Below are 20,491 nucleotides of genomic sequence, written 5' to 3'. Positions count from 1 at the left end.
TCATTCAGTTTATTGAACTTGGTATGAACCACTGATTGCACTTGGGCGGCACATCCACTAGGGAGGCATTGGCCGACTAATAAAAAGGTTTTGGTTTTCAGTTGTTGCCGTAATCTTATGCCCTTGTGTTGTGATCGTGCATTGATTCTCGCAACCGAACTGCTGGGAATTTTTGCTAGCTAGTTCAATATAGTTCATTCACGATGACCCTGCTTGATATAATGATGTGGAACCTTTCTCTTCTTTATTACTTATAGCAGGGATGAAACTAGTGGTGTTTTGTTCTATGTTGAGCCAGCGGCTGCAGGTTGCAGCATCTGCTCGAAATCAAGTACAAGAAGCATATATCACTGATCTAGCCTGATTATCTCATCTTCAGTAACAGAGTAGCTCTCCAGTGCAGCTTCAGTGTTCATTGCAGACTCCAGGTTAGAACCAGATGAAACAGAAGACATTCTTCGTCGGTATATTTTTCTTTTCGGTTCCTCGTAATGTGATTATTCCATTGCTCAGGTACCTGGGATCTATAATCTATTTACAGCACGACTTGTGCTTTTGTTCTTGCACGGATTTGGAACCCTGGGTCTGAAGTCTGGACCGACTCTTTGTTGCTTTCCATGTTGAGCAGCTGCCGAATCAGCTTGAAAATCAGGCAGATGAAGTGAATACTGAATATCGCTGCTAGTGCCTTCTTTTTCCTGGTCCTGGTAAACCCAAATTTAACATTTAATAAAGCCATGCAGCATCTGGCAAACCTTCAGTTGCAGCCTGCTTGCAGGGCAGGTCACGCCTCTAGCGGCCGCAATGCTCTTTTTTTTTTTTGCCGATGTCTGTCAGTCAATCAGTGCGCAGATTTCAGATCTCTGAAGGGAAGAAGAGAAAAAAAAATCAACTGAAGCAGCATGCATGCCTACCGGCTCAGGTGAGAGAGAGTACGCTCGTGTTCGTCGCAGAGGCCCGGGCGTCTGATGAGCTCACGACGACAAAGCTCGCGGGATCGCTGCCATTCCATGAGTCATGGGGAATGAAGCCTGGTCCGAAGCCGCGTGGTGCCTCGCCGGCTCGCCGCCGCAAGCGTCTTCGGACCGGACGTCATTCCCCTCGACAGCCATGAAGCGCTGGACGCGAGACGCTCATCAACTCGACTGCGCGTGGCTGGCTACTAATACACCCAGCAGCAGCAGCAGCAGCGAACAGGAGAACTGGAGAAGGGGCGCCGCCGAGGGCCGGACGCGACAGCCCGCAGGGGAGATCTTGGGCGCGCCGCGGAAGATCGGATGCTATTCGCGTCGCTTTCTCTTGGAGAGAGACGGCAGGCGGGCGGCGACAGGGCGATCTGGTCCTCCCGGGCGCGGGCGGCAAAGCTGCGGACCCGGCGATCATATCGCCCGTTGGCTTGGCCCTGGCGGCACGACGACGACGGATTCCTGATTCGGCTGCAAAGCGCGGAGGCTTTTGCTTTGCCCCCCACTCGGGACCGGAAAGGGAGGCTCGTCGAGCATCGTGGGAGAGGGAACCGAACCTTTGGCGAGCCGTCGTCGTCGTCACCACATGGCAAGGCATGGCGGTCGGGATTCCAAGCTTAAGGATCAAGCTACAGCGGGCGCGGGTTTCCGTTGGTGCCTTTTCGTGTTCGTGGAGTCATGCCGTCGTGCGTCAGCCGGTTCCGGCAGTTGGAGCTCGATTCTAGTTGTGCTGTGCGCTTGGACTTTGAGCTCTCTTCTCTGGAGGTGCTCATCGCTCAAGCTTAGTGGATCGGGTGAGGTGAAGTCACGGCCAAGATTGTATATGCGAGGGTAATTATGCTACTACTAACAATGCTCTCTGGTTTGGACTCGAGTGCTTCCTTGGTCAATGGTCAGGCAAATCCTGATCAAATTTGCTCAAAAAATGGCAAATCCTGTTCAAATGATGTTGAATAATTTGTTTTTACACGGTACACCATGTCACCATCCTCTTGGATCACAGACGAGAGAGGCCGAGAGGGTCACCTTGAACCCTCGATCTAAACCCATTGCATCATCGGACGGCCCAGAAGCTTCTAAACCCAAACCAAGTCGCCGCCGCCTCCCCCAGGCCCCATCCTTCGGGCTCGACACGACGGCCATGGCGGCGACCACCCACGCGGCGCCGCCGAGGCACAGCTGCGCGAAGCTCTCGGTGGCGGTGGAGGACCCCAAGGCGGCCGGCGCCGGCGCGGTGTTCGTCAGGGCCACGTGGCTCCCCACCCGCTTCTCCCTCGCCGTCACGGACGGCGCCGGCGCCTGGGTCGCCGACGCCTCCGACGCCGAGGTGCGCCTCCGCGCCGAGCAGTGGGACCAGCCCGTCGCCGAGTACCTCGCGCTCGCCGAGCGATACCTCGCCTTCCACCAGCCCGACTCCACCTACTCCTTCCACGACGCCGGCAAAGGCAATCGCAGGGTCAGTTTGTTCCCACTCCGTTCACTCAATTCATCTGTCTTCCCCGTCCTCTGAACTGGCCCATACCATGGCTTACGGCTACATGTACGAGATATTGAGTCAACTGAATAGATAGGTTTACTGACTTTAAATTAGGCTACTATTCGATTTCATTTGAGGTGTAGAGTCAAGGTTGACCCTTGTTTAGGTTGATTTGCCCATAGGTTTCAGGCTTTTGGTCTTGCCGTTATGACTTTGTCATCAGTTCTTCAGAAAACTGGAGTTCTAAACATTGTTGGATTTATGCGCAACTGAATGCTGATTTGGGAATACCTGTAGGCCATGTGCTGATAAATCCCTTTCAGCAAACTTTTTGTGCTACACATTTTCATTTCTGGAATGATGTCCCCTTGCAAATTCACCATATATATCGCTTTCAAGAATAGGCTGAAGAGGTGAGCATCGTTTTCATATAGAAATCTCAATAAACAGCATTTTACATGTGCAATAGTTCTAATCATGACAATTTGAGGAAGAGTCAACCCCAAGTCCACAAATGTGATGAGGCTAACAAACCAAAGAAAAAAGAAAGTTAGGCAAAAGACCAACCTTCAGGCCTAGCTCCAGGACTGATGTACTTGCTTCACATTTGGTTGTCTTGATTATTTGGAGCTAAGCTTTTGTAATTAGTTGAGTTACATTGTATACAACTTAATCACATACTAGTGGCAAGTAAGATTGCTAACCTTTGTATTGATCTTACCATCTTGAAATATGAATATGTAATGCACTTGAGTCGAAAGAGGCTTATATCATATGGTTATTATGCATCTACTATTCATACTGTCTCCCAGCTTATGAAATGGATTTTTTTTCCTTCACTTTTCCCTGAAACTTTTCTTGTTCCATAGCTGTCATGGACATTTGAAAGACAAGGTACCAAGTTGGAATGGCGTTGGAAGCTCCAGCCATCACCTAACACGCAGCAGACTGTATATGAGATCCTTGATTTCCTTATGGATGCAAATATTCGCTTGAGTGTATGTCCCTTTGCTCTGCCTCTTCCAATTCTGATTACCTGCAATTATAAGAAATCTTGACAAGCTATGGTTGTGTTGAATTTTAAAGTGATCCACAGGGAAAATTAGTTGTCAAGGTGCAGATTTGCCTGAATTGCTCACAATCATGAAATTACTGATAAAGTTGATTTGCCTGAATTGCTCACAATCATGAAATTACTTAACCGCATTAGGTTTTTCTTAATTGAGGCCTAAATTTACTAAATTGTTACATTTCTAAATTAGGAAGAGGTTGTTAGGAAAACACAATCCTTCGACAAGTTGAAACAAGAAGCTGAGAAGTGCTTGCAACAAAGTGAAAGATTTAGTACTGAGAAGGCTGAGTTCGAGCAAGCCACCTTTTCAAAGGTACAGTTCCTTCTAATGTTTTGTTCACTCAGGGCCTACTGGAGATCATAGTTTCTCGTGCAGTTCTTTCAGTTCCGTATGAAATTTTTGCTAACTTAATGTTATACCCTCTTTTTGCCTTGGTGTGCACTATTATTGTAGAAAACACTTGTTGCTGGGCCTCAAATTTTTGCAATCTGACATTTCTGCTCCTTTTGTTTTGTGGAATGCAGTGGAAAAATTTTAAATGCCTCTCTCATTTGGTTCTAACTGATTAGGACTATAGAAAGCCATACTTCTGAGCTTAACTAATTTGTGCATCACTCACCACTTATGCTTTTCTCTAGTTTGTTGATGTCTTGAATTCGAAGAAGGCCAAGCTCAGACAGCTCCGGGACAAGGTTGCTGAACTCGAATCAGCTGACAAGCCTCCAAAGGATGACGAGGAGGAGAACTCGACAGACCGAACAGAGCTATTCGAGGAAGGAAGTGACAAAGAGGCCAGTGTCAATGATGAACCCTCCGACACAGGCAGCGTAGATCTTCATAGCTCTCCTGAGAAATCTGCAGCCACCTCCAGAGGAAGGGGTCGAGGCCGCAAGAGAGCAAAAAAATAGACTGAGAACAAAGCCAACTGATTGCTAAAGTGCTAGCCTGACAATAACATGACCTACTTGGAAAACGTTGGTCATTGTGGTGTAATCTATTCTCATTTCCTCGAACATGTGTCCGTCATGTACCTTGTGAAGTCCATCTGGAGGAGCGAAGCTGGCCTTTGGTCTGTCGTGCCAAAGTAGTTGGAAATGTTCTTCACGTGTTGTCGGCAGAGGATTAGAGGAAGGTACCGAAAGTGAAGTGTATGATGAGCTGATTATGGGTGCCTGCTTTTGTTAATCAGTGGAGAATATTTGCATTCCATCACATGTGTTTTGTCCAGCGCCATGCGTTTCCCCTGCATTTCTCTCCCGTTTGCTTGCAGTCTATACTAATTCAGTCCGGTCGTTTTCATGTGCCCCTCCCAGACAGAGTATTTTCTTTGCTTGGAAAAACAATGCTACTAGACCAGACACCAGAGGAGGCCGAATGTTTGACCACGTGTTCTTCGTGTATTTTGAGCCCGGCCAATGACCTTGCACAGTCAAATATTCAGGGGATGCCAATATTCAGAGTCCTCCTAGCGTGCTGGCTGTTGGACCAAATAAACATTGGGTTCCACGCGGCAAAACATTTCCTGCTGTTGACCACCACCTGCTCCCCCCGCAATCCTCGCCGCGGCGGGGAGGAAGCATGGCGGGGGAGCAAGCGGGGAGGCAGGAACCGCACCCGAGAATGGAGCTGAGGTACGAACTGCTTGCTAATCTGATGGGATCCGTTGGTGTGGTTTTTTTCTCTGGAAGCTCTGATTTGTCTGCTGGATCGCAGTTTTTTCAGTGAATTTCGCCTTGTTTTCCCGGGTCTTGTGTGCGTTTTCTGTGGCTTTCTTGATTCTACTTCAGGAGATTATTTCTATGGGTGCCAATTCTGCTTGGGACGACGAGCTGGATTTCATTTTCGGTCAGTACAGCTTCAGCTATCTTTCAAAAAACAAAAGTACAGCTTGAGCCGATCACACGGCGAGGCATATGTTTTCAATAAAAATGGATTGATTGTTTGTGGTATCATTAATCGGATTTTCATGATTTGTTTCGGTGAGATGAAGTGAAATCATTTTCTCTCTGCTGTTTCCCGTCCCCAAATTGGGGGGCAGGTGAGCTTCGTGCTTGAATAGAAGGGTACTTCGATTCTCTCCGTCGGAAGTTGTTATTTCCTTTCATGGCTTCGTGTCTCACCTTTCATGAAACTGGTTGTTCATTTCTTTCAGTTTTCTTTAGCAAAGGCCTTTCAATTCGATTGTTTTTATTGTTTTTCTTTGAAAATAGTGCAAGAAGTGGAGATGGGTGAAACTCCGCTAAGGAATTCACAGCTTCAGGCTGTTATCGGGGCTGGAATGCTACCAGATTCATCTTGTTCAGGTACGTATTCAACTCTGACACCGTCTGTTCTCCCTAATCGGACTGCGTTAGTTTGTTTTCTCAGTAATTTTTGGATTACCTTCTTTTCATATGATGCAAAATTTCCGATTTCTTTATCGAAAGAACCTTATAAATTCGTATCTTTTATGGTTTTCATTCGGAACAGCGGATGAGCGGAAGAACAAGAAGTGGAGATGGGTGAGAAAACTCGAGGAGGAATTCAGAACTCGAGGCTGCAATTGTTGCTGGATCCATCTTCAGGTACAAATTCAACTCCTATTGTGCTGTTTCCCCAAATTCTGATTGAGTAGTTTTCTATTTTTCACTATACCTTTAGCTGTCCTTTTTCGATGGAATCTCAGTTCCTGTTTTCTATGATGTGTATTTTTTTTCACTTCCTTTAGTAAAAAAATTATAATTCGTATCCTTAATGGTTTTCCTTCGAAACAGTGGAAGAAGTGGAGATGGGTGAAACTCTGATGTGGAATTCAGAACTTCACTGTTTTTGGTGCTGGAACTGCTGGGTCCATCGTTTTCAGGTATTCTGCCATGAGACCACTCTTTCGCCAAATTCGATTGCGTTGCCTTTTTTTTCCCTGGGGCCGGAGTAGTTGGGAATCCATCTTATCTGCTGCTTGATTGGTTGTGCTGAATCTTGTTCTGTCTTGCGTATTCCTTGGTCACTTGATTCCTTCTGTTTCGTCATGAGTCTCGCACTTTTCAGAGGGAAACTGATTCCCATTTGGCATCGCAATTAGTACTACATTACCTCACGGTTATGCCAGCCGTCGGTTTCTTCCTGGAAAAAAAAGGCAGGAGAGCCGCACTGTTAGAGAAAACGGAGCCGGGGCTCTTGTGCTGCCCGAGCTCTGAACCAACCATCCATGGCCGTGCTCTCGCCGAGAAGTGTAGCACAGGATGAAGTAGGAGGTTGCATATTCCGTGGTCTGTGGATAGTGCATGGCACGGCTCTCATTTGACGCACCGCTTGTCTAGGCGCCTGATCAGATCAAAGGCATCTCCTCCAGACTCCAGAGCCTGACTTGACCTGCTCTTGCATTCCGTGTCCAGCTTGTCCTCCCACACGGTTTCTTGAACCAGTTTGTCCTGACTAGAGTGAAGCTTGTGATCTCTGCCCCCATCTGGGCCAGACTATCCGTGCAGATGGATTCCTTGACGTGAATCCGCAGCGACTTGTGACAACCCAAAAGTTTCTCGGCAGAAAATGATAGCCTGGCCGGCTGACCTTCGCTGCTTCTCCGATTCTGCTCCGAAACCGACTCCAATCAAGTGGTATCTATCTCTGGCTTTATGTAGTACGCACCAATACCATCTAGCATCTAGGGACCATATTCCTTGAGCAAACACGATGGAGAAATTACGTGCATAACTTTAAACAAAAAAAACTTGAGGAGGACCACGAAATTCCCAGCAGACCATGAGTCCATGAGTAGTCATGGCCTGCTTTGCTCGTAACGTTCTGCCCTCTCACGGTCCTTCTTTTGTTAAAGTTATATATGTTGGTTGGACAGGCGAAAGTTCTCCAGCTATAGCTTTTTCGTTAGATTTTTTTCCATAATGTTGTGTTTCCTAATTCCTATATGTTAATGCATGGAGAAAATAATGATCAAAGTCACGCCTAGATAACATCCATAATGTCAAATGAAAAGTAACGGAAAGGTGCTTAAGATGCAATAGTATCTTTGTGTTTAATATAAGGTGTTAAAGCAAGATATAATCAACTTCATGTTGTTGGTTTCAAACTTTCAAATAGGAAAAGAATCTAACTTACTGTCAAGTTTGCATGATATATACCCATGAGCAACTATAAAACCATATATTTAACCTCCCTTTTTCCTAAAAAAAGTGGTGATTTTCACCTTTTGCTTTAAACCAAATCCGTTTTGATGACGTGGTGTGGGTGGTCTAGATGACGTGGGTAGGTGAGCTCGTGCGACACCAGCAAGCAGAGAGAGAAATGAGAGAGATTTATGGGTTAAAGCCTTAAAGGTGGGCGTAGCAAGCGCGGGAACTGTAACCCCGTTATGTCCTCAACCATCCAGATGCAACGCCATGTCGTCAGAACTACGTTGTACTCATGGCAAACTTGGGCGCGTAATTTGGACTCATGGCTGTCCGCTTCTTCGCCTGGCTCCTTGTTCAGGGGCGGATACAATGCAAGGCAAATCTGGTTACCAAAGGAATTGTGGATGCTCCAACCTGCGAGCTGTGCAAACTCGGCTGCCCCAACACCGGACCACCTGATATTTCGCTGTGGCGTCGCAGCGCAGCTCTGGATGGTGATTGGGGTCTAGGGGTTGTAAAAGACCTTAATTTTTTATCTAGATAATCTAATAGTCAGATTTTAAAAAATTTGGATCTAATTTATACAATTTTGAGCTAAAAAAATTAAGAGCCAAGTAGGATTGTGAAGATAGAATTAGGGCCATAGCCCATTACCACCCCTATCCTACCTCTGCTTGGGTATCCTGCCTCTTGGAATTGCTACAACCAGCTCATCTCCCCGCCAAGTACTTCCACACATATATCCTCTTGTGCTCATGGCTAATTTGGAAGCACGCGAATGAGGTTATTTCTAGAGGGGCTAAGCCGTCCCTTCTTCGACTGCTGCTGGCGTGCAAAGAACAAGCACGGCTTTGGGCGCTGTCGCCTGCCGCGTCTGGACCAAGGAATAACAGAGGTCTGGTGTCAATCGTTTTGTTTAAATATGTAAACCTTCTCTTTGATGCACCCAGCCCCCTAACACTTTGTAAAATGCTGAACCCTCCGGCTTTATCGTGCTGCAAGATGCTCCCTGAAATATCATTGGTGGGGGTCCTCTCCCCCCGTTTCCCTAAAATAAATTGGACTCGTGGCAAGCTTGGGAGTATAATTAATTAATTTGGACTTTTTCTTTTTGAATGACCCATACTCAATTATAGCCCTTCGATGTATACCGGAGTTTATATGCTATACATGGACAAAAGTACTTATGGTGTTGTCCATTCACTTTACTTGTTACTCCCAACTCGAAAACTAAGGGGCAGTTTGGGATAGTAGAGACGAGTTGGAGCAGGTGGAGCCATGTTTTCTAACTCCGCCTGTTCGCAGCTCCACATCAAACGAGCTTTCCCAAAACCACCCGCAGGAGCTGCCGACAGAGTAGTGCGTTTGATGCGGCTCCTGTAGGAGCTGATGGCAGATAGCCGAAGCTAGAGCCGCACCAACCGGACCCTAACTAGCCGTGGCTATCATCTAGTTTCTACAAGTAGCAACTTGGGCGAGCCGGACTCACTCCTCTTGTCTCTCTACTCCTCAATGTCATCTCTATGCAATGTCATCTCACGTGGCCGCTTCTAGCCACAAATCTAGTCTTAGAAATGGGTACATAGAAGCCAATCTCTCAATGGACTATTTGAAGGTTTGGTAGATCTAAAGTGACTGCAAATTTCACAACACCCCCAATGAAAGAATAAGTTTAGAAAAGATGCGGAATGAAGATTGGTCTGATTTGTTGAGTTCCAAAACCCCCACCCATCCTGTAGTTGACATGCATCCAATTAACCCCTGTTTCAATTAACTACTGCTGCTGTGTCCCATCAGGCCATCACGGACGCGGCATCACTTTCACATCACTAGATGTGGTTGATTTGCAAAGTGCATGTGGAAGTAAATGAGCTAGCTAGACGAAACCACCCATCACCTAGTGCTTGGAAAAGAAAAAAAGTAGCCCCGGCCCTAAACCACAACACGTCAACTAAGAGCCCGTTTAGTTTCCAAACCCAAAAATTTTTGGGTGTCACATCGATCTTTGACCGGATGTCGGGAGGGCTTTTCTAACACTAATTAAAAAACTAATTTCAGAAGTCACTTGAAAACCGCGAGACGAATGTTTTGAGGCCTTTGACCGCATCATTAGCACATGTGGGTTACTGTAGCACTTATGGATAATCATGCCCTAATTAGGCTCAAAAGATTCATTTCGTCGTGTACATCCAAACTGTGTAATTAGTTTTGTTATTTAATTATATTTAGTGCTTCATACATGTGTTCAAAGGGGAGGTGAAAATTTTTGGGTGAAAATTTTTGGGAACTAAACGGCCCCTAAGAAAACACCAGGAAGCTATATATATCACGGGGAACACGCTGGAAATTAAATCAGCAACTTAATTAATTGGCATGTGTTTCGTATATTCCATTAAGCTTTGTTTATAACATTTAACAAGGGTTTCTTTGTCCCATCACCCATGCATCGCTTTCACAAATGTGGAGTGTTTGCAAACTGCATGTGCTCTTTACAAAAAAAAAAGAAGATATGCGAGGAGGCTATCAACGGTGACACGTGGAACCTGGAATATTTGGAACCACCACCGACCACACCATGACTATGCTTAGACCTTGAATACATGTAACAAGCTGCACTGTCACCCTCCATCCACAGGCCACAATGAAAAAATTAACCTGCCGATCAGATGAAATAAACCTCTTTTGTTAATTACACAAGGCACGCTGTACTACTCGGTGAAGAATAGGAGCTTGTCGCTCCCTGTCGCCAGAAGCGTGTCCACGAGCAGGAAAAGAGAGAGGGTGGGGTAGAAGATTATGCAGTCAAGGAGCAGGCTCTACTCGTCATTTCCTAGTCAAACCTCCACGCACACGCATGCTATTCTCGCAAACGGAGTCATGGTCTCGCGCCATCCGTGTGGCAGCAACTGACGTGTTTACTCGTCGTTGGCTCGTTCCACTTCACATTTGTGAGGTACGTACGGTGGCTCGTCCTGTTCAATGTACTCGCTGCTTGAATTTTTCGCTCCTCCTTTAGTTTGGTTTGCCACAAGGAGAAAATAATGCATTTTTTATATATCTTCCGTGCACTGCATGTCTATGTGCTCATCAACATGCAAATATGATAAACTTTGCTGACTGGTTGTTAGAGTAGCCATGCGTTGAACATATCCTCCTGTGCGCATGTTTAAGTTTTATATTCTACAGAAACGCCCATCTTAATTTAGGTATTTCTGCGCCCCCAATGATTTTCTTATACTGAAGTGCAATTAAGCCATCAAAGTATTGTTTACACTACAAAGGTCCCTTGCTCTTGATTTAACTTGGGACATCCACATATTATTATTATTATTATTATTATTATTATTATTATTATTATTATTATTATTATTATTATTATTATTATTATTCAATTGCCTTTTAAATATCTTGGTCTCTGGTTCGGTCTGCGACAATTATTCAGTCACTGCTAAAATCATTAGCATGGAAATAGTTATTCAGTTCGTATAAATGGTTTATCAATATAGCACCATCTGAGCAATGCAACCTCTTTGCTGCCTTCCATGATGGCTCTCTGGACCTTGATGCTCTCAACCGTGCCCATCTTGTGCTCCTGCCAAAAAAAGAAGCTGCACGCACCCCCGAGGCTTTCCGCCCTATTTCCCTTCAAAACTATCCCATAAAGCTCTTCACCAAAGTGATGGCAAACCGCGTCCGACCTTACATTACTTGTCTTGTGGATGGCGACCAGACCGGGTTCGTCCATGGCAGGAACATCGCCGAGAACTATGTCTACGCCGCTGACCTCCTTGCTTGCTGTCACAAAAGGAAAATTCCCACGGTTGCCTTGAAATTGGATTTTCGCAAAGCCTTTGACTCCGTCTCTTGGGACAGTCTCCTTGCTATTCTCGAGGCCAGGGGCTTCGACTCCAAATGGATTGGCTGGATTTCTACCATTCTTAACACGGGGAAAACTAGCATCCTCCTTAACGGGGTGCCTGGGAGCTGGTTCAGCTGTCGGCGCGGGCTTCAGCAAGGCGACCCCCTCTCGCCCTTCCTTTTCATTGTTGTGGCTGACGTCCTACAGCGCCTTGCCTTTGACTGCGATGATCTTCGCCACCCGATTGTCCCTGGCCTCTCTTGTCCTATTTTACAATACGCCGATGATACTCTCATTCTAGTTCCTGCCACAATGACGGCCATCCAAGCTCTCCACGGCGTCCTCTCTGCTTTCTCGATTGCGACCGGCCTGACAATTAATTTTCACAAGTCCACCTTTGTGCCTCTTCATGTGGATGCGGCCGTGGCGAATTCTCTTGCCTCGGTGCTGGGCTGCTCTCTGTCTTCCTTCCCCAGACTTATTTGGGGCTTCCTCTCTCGCCTACTCGGCTTTTGGTTTCTGACTACGCTCCCCTCATTGCTGCTTTTGACAAGTATCTTTCCGGGTGGCGCGCCCGGCTCCTTTCTGCTGGAGGTCGGCTTGTTCTTACGAATGTTGTTCTCGGCAGTCTGGCTGTTTACTATATGTGCTCCCTCAAGCTACCTACAACTGTCCTTGAAATGTTAGATAGCCGGCGTCGCGCCTTCCTTTGGACAGGCGAGGATTGCTGCTCCGGGGCTAAGAGCTTGGTGGCGTGGGACAGCGTCTGCTACCCATTTGTCGAAGGGGGCCTCGGGATCAAGGATCTTGAATGCCAAAATCACTGTCTGCTCATGAAATTTGTGCACAAGTTCCTCTCCCCGTGCTCCCCTCCCTGGAAAGTTTGGGTGCAACGGATGTACCCAAATATTTTCCGTCACCGGCCTGACAGCTTCCTTGCACGGCTCATATACGACGAGCTCCCCCGTTATCGCTCCATCACCTCCGTGCAGCTTGGGCGTGGCGACACCACTGCTTTTTGGCTTGATCACTGGGTTGGCGATGGCCCCTTGTTCTCTTCCTTTCCAGCTCTTTTTTCGCACTGCACCTTCCCTGGCTGCTCTGTCGATTCTGTTCTTGGTCATGGCTTCAATCTGGGCTTGCTGCCCCGTCTAACCAATGCTGCTGCAACAGAGCTTGCCGCCATCCGCCGCCTCACTTCTCACATCTCCCTACCTGATATTCCGGACGGCCGCCTTCTTGCATCCTCCCCACCCCTGCCATACAACAGTCGCACCGCATACTCCTTGCTCCGCTCCACCGGGTCTCTTCTCCCGGCTGCGAGTACAATCTGGTCTTGCGCTCTCCCCTCCAAAGTCAGATTTTTCTCTTGGCTTCTCCTCCGTGGGCGGCTGAATACCAGGGCCGCCCTGTACCACAAGAACATCTGGACCAGAGATGAGTCTGACTGTGAGCGATGTGCCCATGAGCTTGAGACCGACGCTCACATCTTTGTTCACTGCCCTGCGGCGTCTCGGCTTTGTTCTACTCTTGGGATCCACACAAATGAGCATTGCTTTCGTACCCCGTGGGAATATCCTTGCCCCGATGGTCTCCTAACACTTGGGTAGAGGTTGTGCTCCTGTTAACTCGTCGTGTTTGGCTGTCCCGAAATGCTTTGATTTTCGACCATAAGGATGAAAACTGGGAACAGACGCTGCGGGGCGCCCTTCAAGACATCAACCTCTGGCAATGCCGCTTCAAGAAGCGTCAACCTGAGATGGAGGCCTGGAAGCTTTTCATTCAAAGTTTTTTTGTAATGACTCTGATGTACCTCCCCTCCCTCCCGTTTTTTTCTCTCCCCTCCAAAATCTTTGTAGCACCCCTGAGATACCGGGGAGTACTTGTATGGCTGAACTTTGCCTCTTCGATTAATTGAGTAGGTGGGGATCCCCCCACCTCGAATTATTCGGAAAAAAAAACATCTGAGCAATGCGAATTTTCAACTCGATAGAATGATGTATTCATGTGTTTGGTTCAAAATCATGTTAGGAAACTCTAGCATTAATCATTTAAATTAAGTTTACAATTGTAAGTGCCAATTTTTTTTGTGATACTACAGTATTGTTTTAATTTTTTTTTGTATCCTATTGCATTTTTTCGTATTAGTATTGTTTTAATTTTTTTTGTATCCTATTGCATTTTTTCGTATTGCTTTCTTTATGTATTTATTACGAAATTCTAATAGGAAATGATAGACATCATCATAGTTTAACAAATTACAAGGTCCATTTCTCATGATGGACCTGCAGTATGATCATATATATTGGAAAACAAAGAAACCCGGTTTCCTTCCTTTTCGAATATCAAATCCGGAAATAGCAGTTACTGTGGGGTGCCAGCAGGAAATACAGTACCGGCTGGCGATTTTCAGATTTCCAAGTGGCTGTGCCCCCCCTACGTGGAACCTTCTGATCCCTCTCCTCATCCGACGTGTGCGCCACCTGACCCCACCTCCTCACCCCCAAAGCGCGTCGCTGCAGGCCATCACGTGTTATTTCCCCCCTCCGCCTTCAATTAAACAATTGCGAAATCCCAGGTTTGACCTTTCCTCACCTCGTCCCGCCGGACCCACCCGTATCCTCCCCTTCTCCTCCTCTGTCTGTCACACGCACGCGGCGCCTCTCCTCGAGCTCAACACCCCAATTTGACCACGTGACCGTAATCCACCTCCGCACACCGGTGCCTATTTAACCCCGCGTCCCAACACTTCCCAGCAAACAACCCCCGCTCCCTCCACTCCGTGTCTCCCTCTCTCGCCGTCGCACTCGCACTCACGCCGCCACCGCCGCGTTGTGATCGAGCCTGTGGAGCGGCGAGCGAGGCCGGAAATGCAGATGGACTCCTATTTGTACGCCGGCTTCTTCCACGACGAGGCCGCGTTCTACCCGCAGGGCGCCGTGCCGCCCTCCCCGGAGCTGCCCTTCGGCCTCATTGCCTCGCCGGGGGAGCCCGCGCCGCCCTTCCAGCCGCCGGAGGCGCCGAGGCCCGCCGCGTTCCAGGACTACTCCGTGGCGGAGCCGGAGCTGCTGGCGCAGGCCGTGGGCGCCGGAGAGCCACACTACGGGAGCTCGGGCCCGAGCGTGAACATGCGGGTGGTCGACGCGCTGGGCGGGGACCCTGTGCATGATCAGACAATGGGGGAGGAGTGGGAGGAGGAGCCGCGGCGGCAGCGCCAGCAGCAGCAGCAGCAGCCGGCGGGCGCCGCCGTGGAGAGCAGCCGCGGGTTCCGGCACATGATGCGGGAGCGGCAGCGGCGCGAGAAGCTGAGCCAGAGCTACGCCGACCTCTACGCCATGGTCGCCGCCCGGTCCAAGGGCGACAAGAACTCCATCGTGCAGTCCGCAGCGATCTACATCCACGAGCTCAAGGGCGCGCGGGAGCAGCTGCTGCGGCGGAACGAGGAGCTCAAGGCGCGGATCCTGGGCCACGACGCGCGGCAGCAGTGCGTCAAGGTGCAGTTCGAGGTGGACGAGCCGGCGTCGGCGATCGACTCCATGATCGGGGCGCTCCGGCGCCTCAAGGGCATGGACGTCAGGGCTAGGGGCATCCGGTCCACCATGTCCGGACGCAGGCTGTGGACGGAGATGAATGTCGAGACCACGGTGAGCGCTCTGACAGCTTGTTTCAATCGCCGGATTTCTCGAGTACTAATTTAGTAGTTTAGATTATATGTTGAAAACTTCTGAACTTGTTCGCTAGCTCTGCTGACAGCAGATGCTCCAGTCCTTTGTTTAGGTTGGAAAAAAAAGGATGCAAAAGCAGCTGGGCACTGCTGCGTTGCGGTTTCAGATTGGTAGATAGGAAACTACCAAACTGCACGTCTGCACTGCGACCGGGATAAGGATGAACAAATCTTAATCAACATTTGGATATGCTAACTGGGTGAAAAGGTTAAAATTAAATCATCCGCATCAGTGTTTAGTTGACACTTGACAGCTACAAATGAAAGGCCGGCAGTATAAAACAACACCAATTGGACAGGGGTCAACCGTCTAGTCAGGTGTTCCGTTTTCTGAATAATGGTCAGAAAAAAAAAAACTGACCTGCTTCCCACAAAACCAACTCCTCAACCTGCTTCCAAGCATTATATAATCTGCAACATGCGGTCTAATATTCTAATCAATCTGCAACCGCTTGTAGTTAACACTTTTTTGAACTGAAGCTTGTAGTTAACACTAACCATCAGCTGTCAAATCAAACAACCCACAAAAATGCCGACAACCCTGCCCATTTTTTTAAGCACCACCAACACCAACATGCCTATTCTCAATGTCTCTTTCACTCATAAAAAAAAGGGGGAAAAAAGGTGTCGATGTCTCTCCAATCTGAATAAATAGCATCTCCTCAGTGTCGAGCTTATCATTTGCAAATTGCAACAACTTAGTAGTAATCATAAATGGATCGATAATGACATGCCCCCCATATTGAATTTTTCTTTCCCCAAATGGTGCCTGCCACTTGTTTATCGACGGAGCACTCGGACTAAACCACGCGGTTCCTACTGTCTGTTTTCGCAGATTGCGGCCGGGGACGTGGAAAAGGCCGTGGAGGAGGCTCTGATGCAGGAAGTGGAGAGGAACCAGCCGCAGCCGCAGCCTGCGGAGGCCGGCAGTGGCGGCGGCGGCCCAGGCCTTCCGGGAACCAGCGCCGGCGCCAGGGGGTGGGGCCCACAGACGTCTCCGCACGTGCAAAACGTGTTTCGACTCATGTGATGGGACCCACCCGCCTCTCTCAAAGCATTGAGCACGGATCAGAGGCCCCGTTTGTTTGTTCATTCTTTCGCGCAAAATGGAGCAGAGTGACGAATCGCCACGTGCCGGAATCCTGGCTCTGTTTGTTGCTTTGTCTTAGTACAAGTCGCTGTTGTTTAGGAGAACGTATAGTATACAATCTCAGCTTGCGATCGGGCATTTGAGCACGTGAGAAATCGTAAGAAGCTTTTAAGTTCTGTTTATTAAACAAGGGACGGAAAGAGACGTGGAGGCTGGGAGTCAGCTGGGAGTGATCAAGTAGGGTCCGGAGGAAGCCGGCGAGGAGGGAGAGGTCAAGAAGAACCAAGGGGGGCACCGGGCACGTTTTGGTCGTGCCTGCCCGTGTTGCGCTGTAGATCTTGACTCGAGGCTGCAGCCCGTGGTTTTTTACTACACGTCGCCGTTCACTTGCACACGTAGTGGACGGGCAGTGTACTGGTAGTTTCTCGCTTTCAGCCGGAGCTATCGGTCGGCGTCAGGGGCCCCTTGTGTCAGCGTCATGCTTAGTTTGACTCCCAAGGGGAACTGTTTGGCCTGGTTTACTTCCTGGAAATTTCACCTGGGTTAGCCGATTGGAATTGGGTTCTGTTCTGCTCAGGTGACGTCGCTCCCGTACCTACTTATCCTCCGGTCCGTCGATGGAGCAAACTAATCATCGCTCATTTGCAGCCGGAAATTCCAGAATCAGCGTGGGGCCCGCGCCCAGTGACTATCATAAAACGTGCGCGGTGAGCCAGGCTCGGGTCAGATAGAAGAATAAAGCTGGTCTGGGATCCTGCTTGGTTGGCACCCACCAACGGTCTGCATGGGCCAGGTTGGATCTCAGACTTGCGCAGTGCACCACAAAAAAATTGAGGGGTCATGGCGTAAGATGGGACGAGAATTTTGTGAGGCCGAACACACGGGTATACACCATGATGTACAAATCTGTCATTCAGAGATCCAGAGACTGTGCCAGTTACTCGGTGGTAATCAGTCTCTAACAACCAAACTGAAGTACGAGTCTGATCTGTGGATGTATTTGTGGTCAGGTTGCAAACGGCGCGGGCCACTCCATAAACCCGTTGGGCAAGCTAGCGCCACTAGCCCATATAATTCTGTATTTCAGCCCACTTCATCTAAGCGGACTTATTTGGGTAACCTGCGGCAGCCCGCTTACCCGTCCTCCCAACTCTCGTCATCAGCCTCTCCAACGTCCTCCGCACCCGCGACGCCACGGGGACCGCAGCTGCATCCCACCCATGTTGCCTCTCTCCATGGCATCTTGTTCTATGCGTGCGCTGCCTTAACTGGAGGTGGTGACGGCAAGCTGACAGCTGCCGGCGGTGGCGGTGGCGGCAGCCGCCGCTTGTTCCTTTTACCGTACCCGAGCCAGGGCCTTGTCCATTTGATGCTCCATTTCGGCAAGCGTCTACTGCTCCATGGCCTACTCGCTCGACGACAACGCGCTGGGCAGCGTCTGCCTCGCTGTCTCGAACGGCTTCCACCGCAGCTTTTGGCGAGTTCGGCGTCATCACCACCTACCTCTGCCACAATCTGGAATTGTGTGGCGGCCAAAAACCAACAAGGAATATACTAAAACCACCAAAGAAATAGTCCAACCGCCAAGCAATATGCGCCAAAAATAGAGAGCCAAAGAAACTCGATTTTCATGACAGCCGGCAGCCAAGAAATCTCATTCTTGGCGGTATGTTCCAGCCGCCAAGTTAATAGTTTTTCTTGGCTGTTGGCAACCGCCAAATTAATACTTTTTCATGGCAGTTGAAGACCGCCAACTAAAGGTGTTACCTTGGCGGCTCTCAATCGCCAAGGTATTTAGTTGTTTCCTTGGCAAATTCTTTCCTTGGCTGCCAACCGCCAAGAAAATAAATACTAACAAAAAAATATATATCAATAAATTTGAAAATGTAGACACATACAATTAACCATGCATTTAGCAACTCATCTTAACACGTACATCAAAAGCAAGATCTCATTTTCAAAAGCAATAAAAATGACTCATCTCCAAGATCATTGCAAGTTCATTTACCCTACAAGTCTCGAGTAAACACATGCATCTAAATATACAAGTCACTTATCATAGTTATCTATAGACCAAGATTTACTCGCATCTCACTACAAAATCATGGAGACCAACTTCTTCCTTATCCAAGTCGTCAAATTGATCCCTGCAAAAGGATAGTTTCATGACTCAGTTCTACTCAACACAAACACATCAATTCCGAAGACATATCTCAGTAGCCACATCAGACAGATCAGCTGGACTTGCACATTATTTAGACAATATGGTTAAGCTATTGGATGAGTACAACCAAATATTGACTTGCTAAAATGCAGATATTTTAAGATTAAGGCTTTTGCAAAATTTCACATTTTCCACCTTCCGAATGTTTAACATATGCCAAGCATTTACCTATTTTTCCAACAAATTTTAGATGTTTCAGCAAAGTGATTGATCAGCTACTCCTGGGTCTAAACCGAGAAGGATTGAGTTATTGACCTTTGAGGCTTGAAGAACATCCACGGAAATTTGATGTAGCTAGCCGGACAAAAACTGCAGTTTGCAACGCTTGTTTCTTCATGTTGCCTTCTTCATGCTCATCTATGACATCGCAACCTGCCATCTATACTCATGATAGAATCAACCGAGAAGAAAACACTTATCAATACCAAGCACCAATTGATTCTATTAACTAGCTAGGATTACTTGATTCTGGTGAGTTAAAGGGAGGAAACTCATGCGACTACTGGGAGCACGTGATTCGACATACCCTTGTTGCCGTCGATGCCTCCGGAACCACTAGCCATTCAATTTCCTAGCACATGCGTCCAACTCGGCCACATGCGTCCAACTCGGCACCACGCACAGGTGCTCGGCCCCTCCCGACTCACACCTTGAACGCCAGCAGATGCCGCATCGCCCCACCCAACTCTCAGAGTCGCAGATCAGATCCTCACGCCCGCAGATGGGGTGGCGCAGCCTCGCATGGCTCACAGATCCGCACACCGGTGGTGCAGTGGCGCGGCCCCGCACGGCTCACAGATCCGCATGGCAGCGGATGCGGAAGTGCGTCCCCGCACGGCCTGCAGCACCGCAAGCCGGCAGATGTGGAGGCGCAGCCCTGTACAGCACGCAGCCCCCACACGAGAGAATGCAGGGGCATATAGCCCTGCTGAGGCCCTGCACAGCCTTGGGAGGGGGAAGGGAAGAAAAGGCCGGATGGAGAGGGATCGATTTTGCTGCTGCTGGGTGAAGGCGCACGCTGCTGAGGAAGCAATGGTCAATGCGGCGGCCGGGAAGGAGGAGGTCGTAGGGTTCGAGGGGAGCGAGGACGGCCTTTTATTCCACGCGGAGTACATCTGCATCGTCGAAGTTGATCCAATGGTTCAAGTGCCCGAGACACAATTTTATATGGGCTGAAACGGGTCAAATCTACCAGATGGGCCGGATTTGAAGCGGGCTATAAACATAGTAACTAATTGTCTTTACATAATCAAACATGTGTAATAAAAGGTTATACTTCACTTTCAGATAAAAAGATAAAAATAACTTTTATTCATCTTATAGTGAGCAATAAGTGGCTATGAAGATGCCATCTCAAACAAACACCAAACATCAAGCAAGAGATAGAATATTTTGTTTAAAATCGAATATTGTTGAAAATAAGAAATAAAACTGGATTGTAAAGTATCCAAATATTTGAGTTTCATACTTGATTAAGTGAACAAGTTTGGATGTTGTATATGTTTAAGTGAACTTAATAAGTTTAAGTGTTATAAGTCCATAAGTCAACTCAAACAATTTGTACTATATGAGTTTAAATAAACATAACAAGGACCATATGTGTGTTAGTGATGAACTCAACAAAACATGAAGACTATGTCATATATATTTAAGTGAAAGCAAGTATATGATATATGTTAAGTCAAAATAGGTACTTAACAAGCATACGCTGTATATTGTAAGTCAAAAAGTATATAACAAGCATGTATTGTATATTTTAATAAGTGAAAACAAGTATTAACAACCATTACCTTGGCCACCAAACCGCCAAGAAAATTGCATATTACTTGGCGGTTTAGTCAAACAGCCAAGAAAATTACACATTTACTTGGCGTTTTAGTCCAACAGCTAAGGAAATTGCATGTTTACTTGGCGGCTTAGCTGAACAGCCAAGAAAATGTCACGTTTCCTTGGCAGTTTTTTCGAACCGC

General features: G+C 47.8%; 2 protein-coding genes and 3 long non-coding RNA genes across 5 annotated transcripts; 2 read left to right on the top strand and 3 right to left on the bottom strand.

Moving 5' to 3' along the window:
* Nucleotides 1-213: 213 nt before the first annotated feature.
* Nucleotides 214-1,936, bottom strand: LOC120688270. Its single transcript, XR_005681014.1, has 2 exons — nt 915-1,936; nt 214-830 (listed from the first exon to the last, which is right to left on the bottom strand). It is a non-coding gene; the product is annotated as an uncharacterized LOC120688270 (long non-coding RNA).
* Nucleotides 1,937-2,029: 93 nt separating this feature from the next.
* Nucleotides 2,030-4,742, top strand: LOC120688269 (DNA repair protein XRCC4-like). The gene is made up of 4 exons (XM_039970513.1): nt 2,030-2,421; nt 3,312-3,440; nt 3,705-3,827; nt 4,154-4,742. Exons 1-4 carry the CDS (start codon nt 2,107-2,109, stop codon nt 4,421-4,423), a joined length of 837 nt encoding a protein of 278 aa, XP_039826447.1. The 5' UTR covers nt 2,030-2,106; the 3' UTR covers nt 4,424-4,742.
* LOC120688272 lies at nt 2,844-4,275 on the bottom strand. The gene is made up of 2 exons (XR_005681016.1): nt 4,135-4,275; nt 2,844-3,478 (listed from the first exon to the last, which is right to left on the bottom strand). It is a non-coding gene; the product is annotated as an uncharacterized LOC120688272 (long non-coding RNA).
* An 8,898-nt stretch (nt 4,743-13,640) lies between the features above and the next one.
* LOC120688268 (transcription factor BHLH148-like) lies at nt 13,641-16,827 on the top strand. Its single transcript, XM_039970512.1, has 2 exons — nt 13,641-15,127; nt 16,043-16,827. The coding sequence occupies exons 1-2, from the start codon at nt 14,354-14,356 to the stop codon at nt 16,235-16,237; spliced, it is 969 nt and encodes a 322-aa protein (XP_039826446.1). The 5' UTR covers nt 13,641-14,353; the 3' UTR covers nt 16,238-16,827.
* A 1,403-nt stretch (nt 16,828-18,230) lies between these two features.
* On the bottom strand, nt 18,231-19,563 carry LOC120688271. Its single transcript, XR_005681015.1, has 3 exons — nt 19,048-19,563; nt 18,777-18,900; nt 18,231-18,444 (listed from the first exon to the last, which is right to left on the bottom strand). It is a non-coding gene; the product is annotated as an uncharacterized LOC120688271 (long non-coding RNA).
* Nucleotides 19,564-20,491: the final 928 nt, after the last annotated feature.

The sequence above is a fragment of the Panicum virgatum genome, chromosome 9N (assembly GCF_016808335.1).
Source record: "Panicum virgatum strain AP13 chromosome 9N, P.virgatum_v5, whole genome shotgun sequence".
Taxonomy (NCBI): domain Eukaryota; kingdom Viridiplantae; phylum Streptophyta; class Magnoliopsida; order Poales; family Poaceae; genus Panicum; species Panicum virgatum.
Note: the sequence above shows the minus strand (reverse complement) of the source record. Positions and strands in the feature narration are given on the sequence as shown.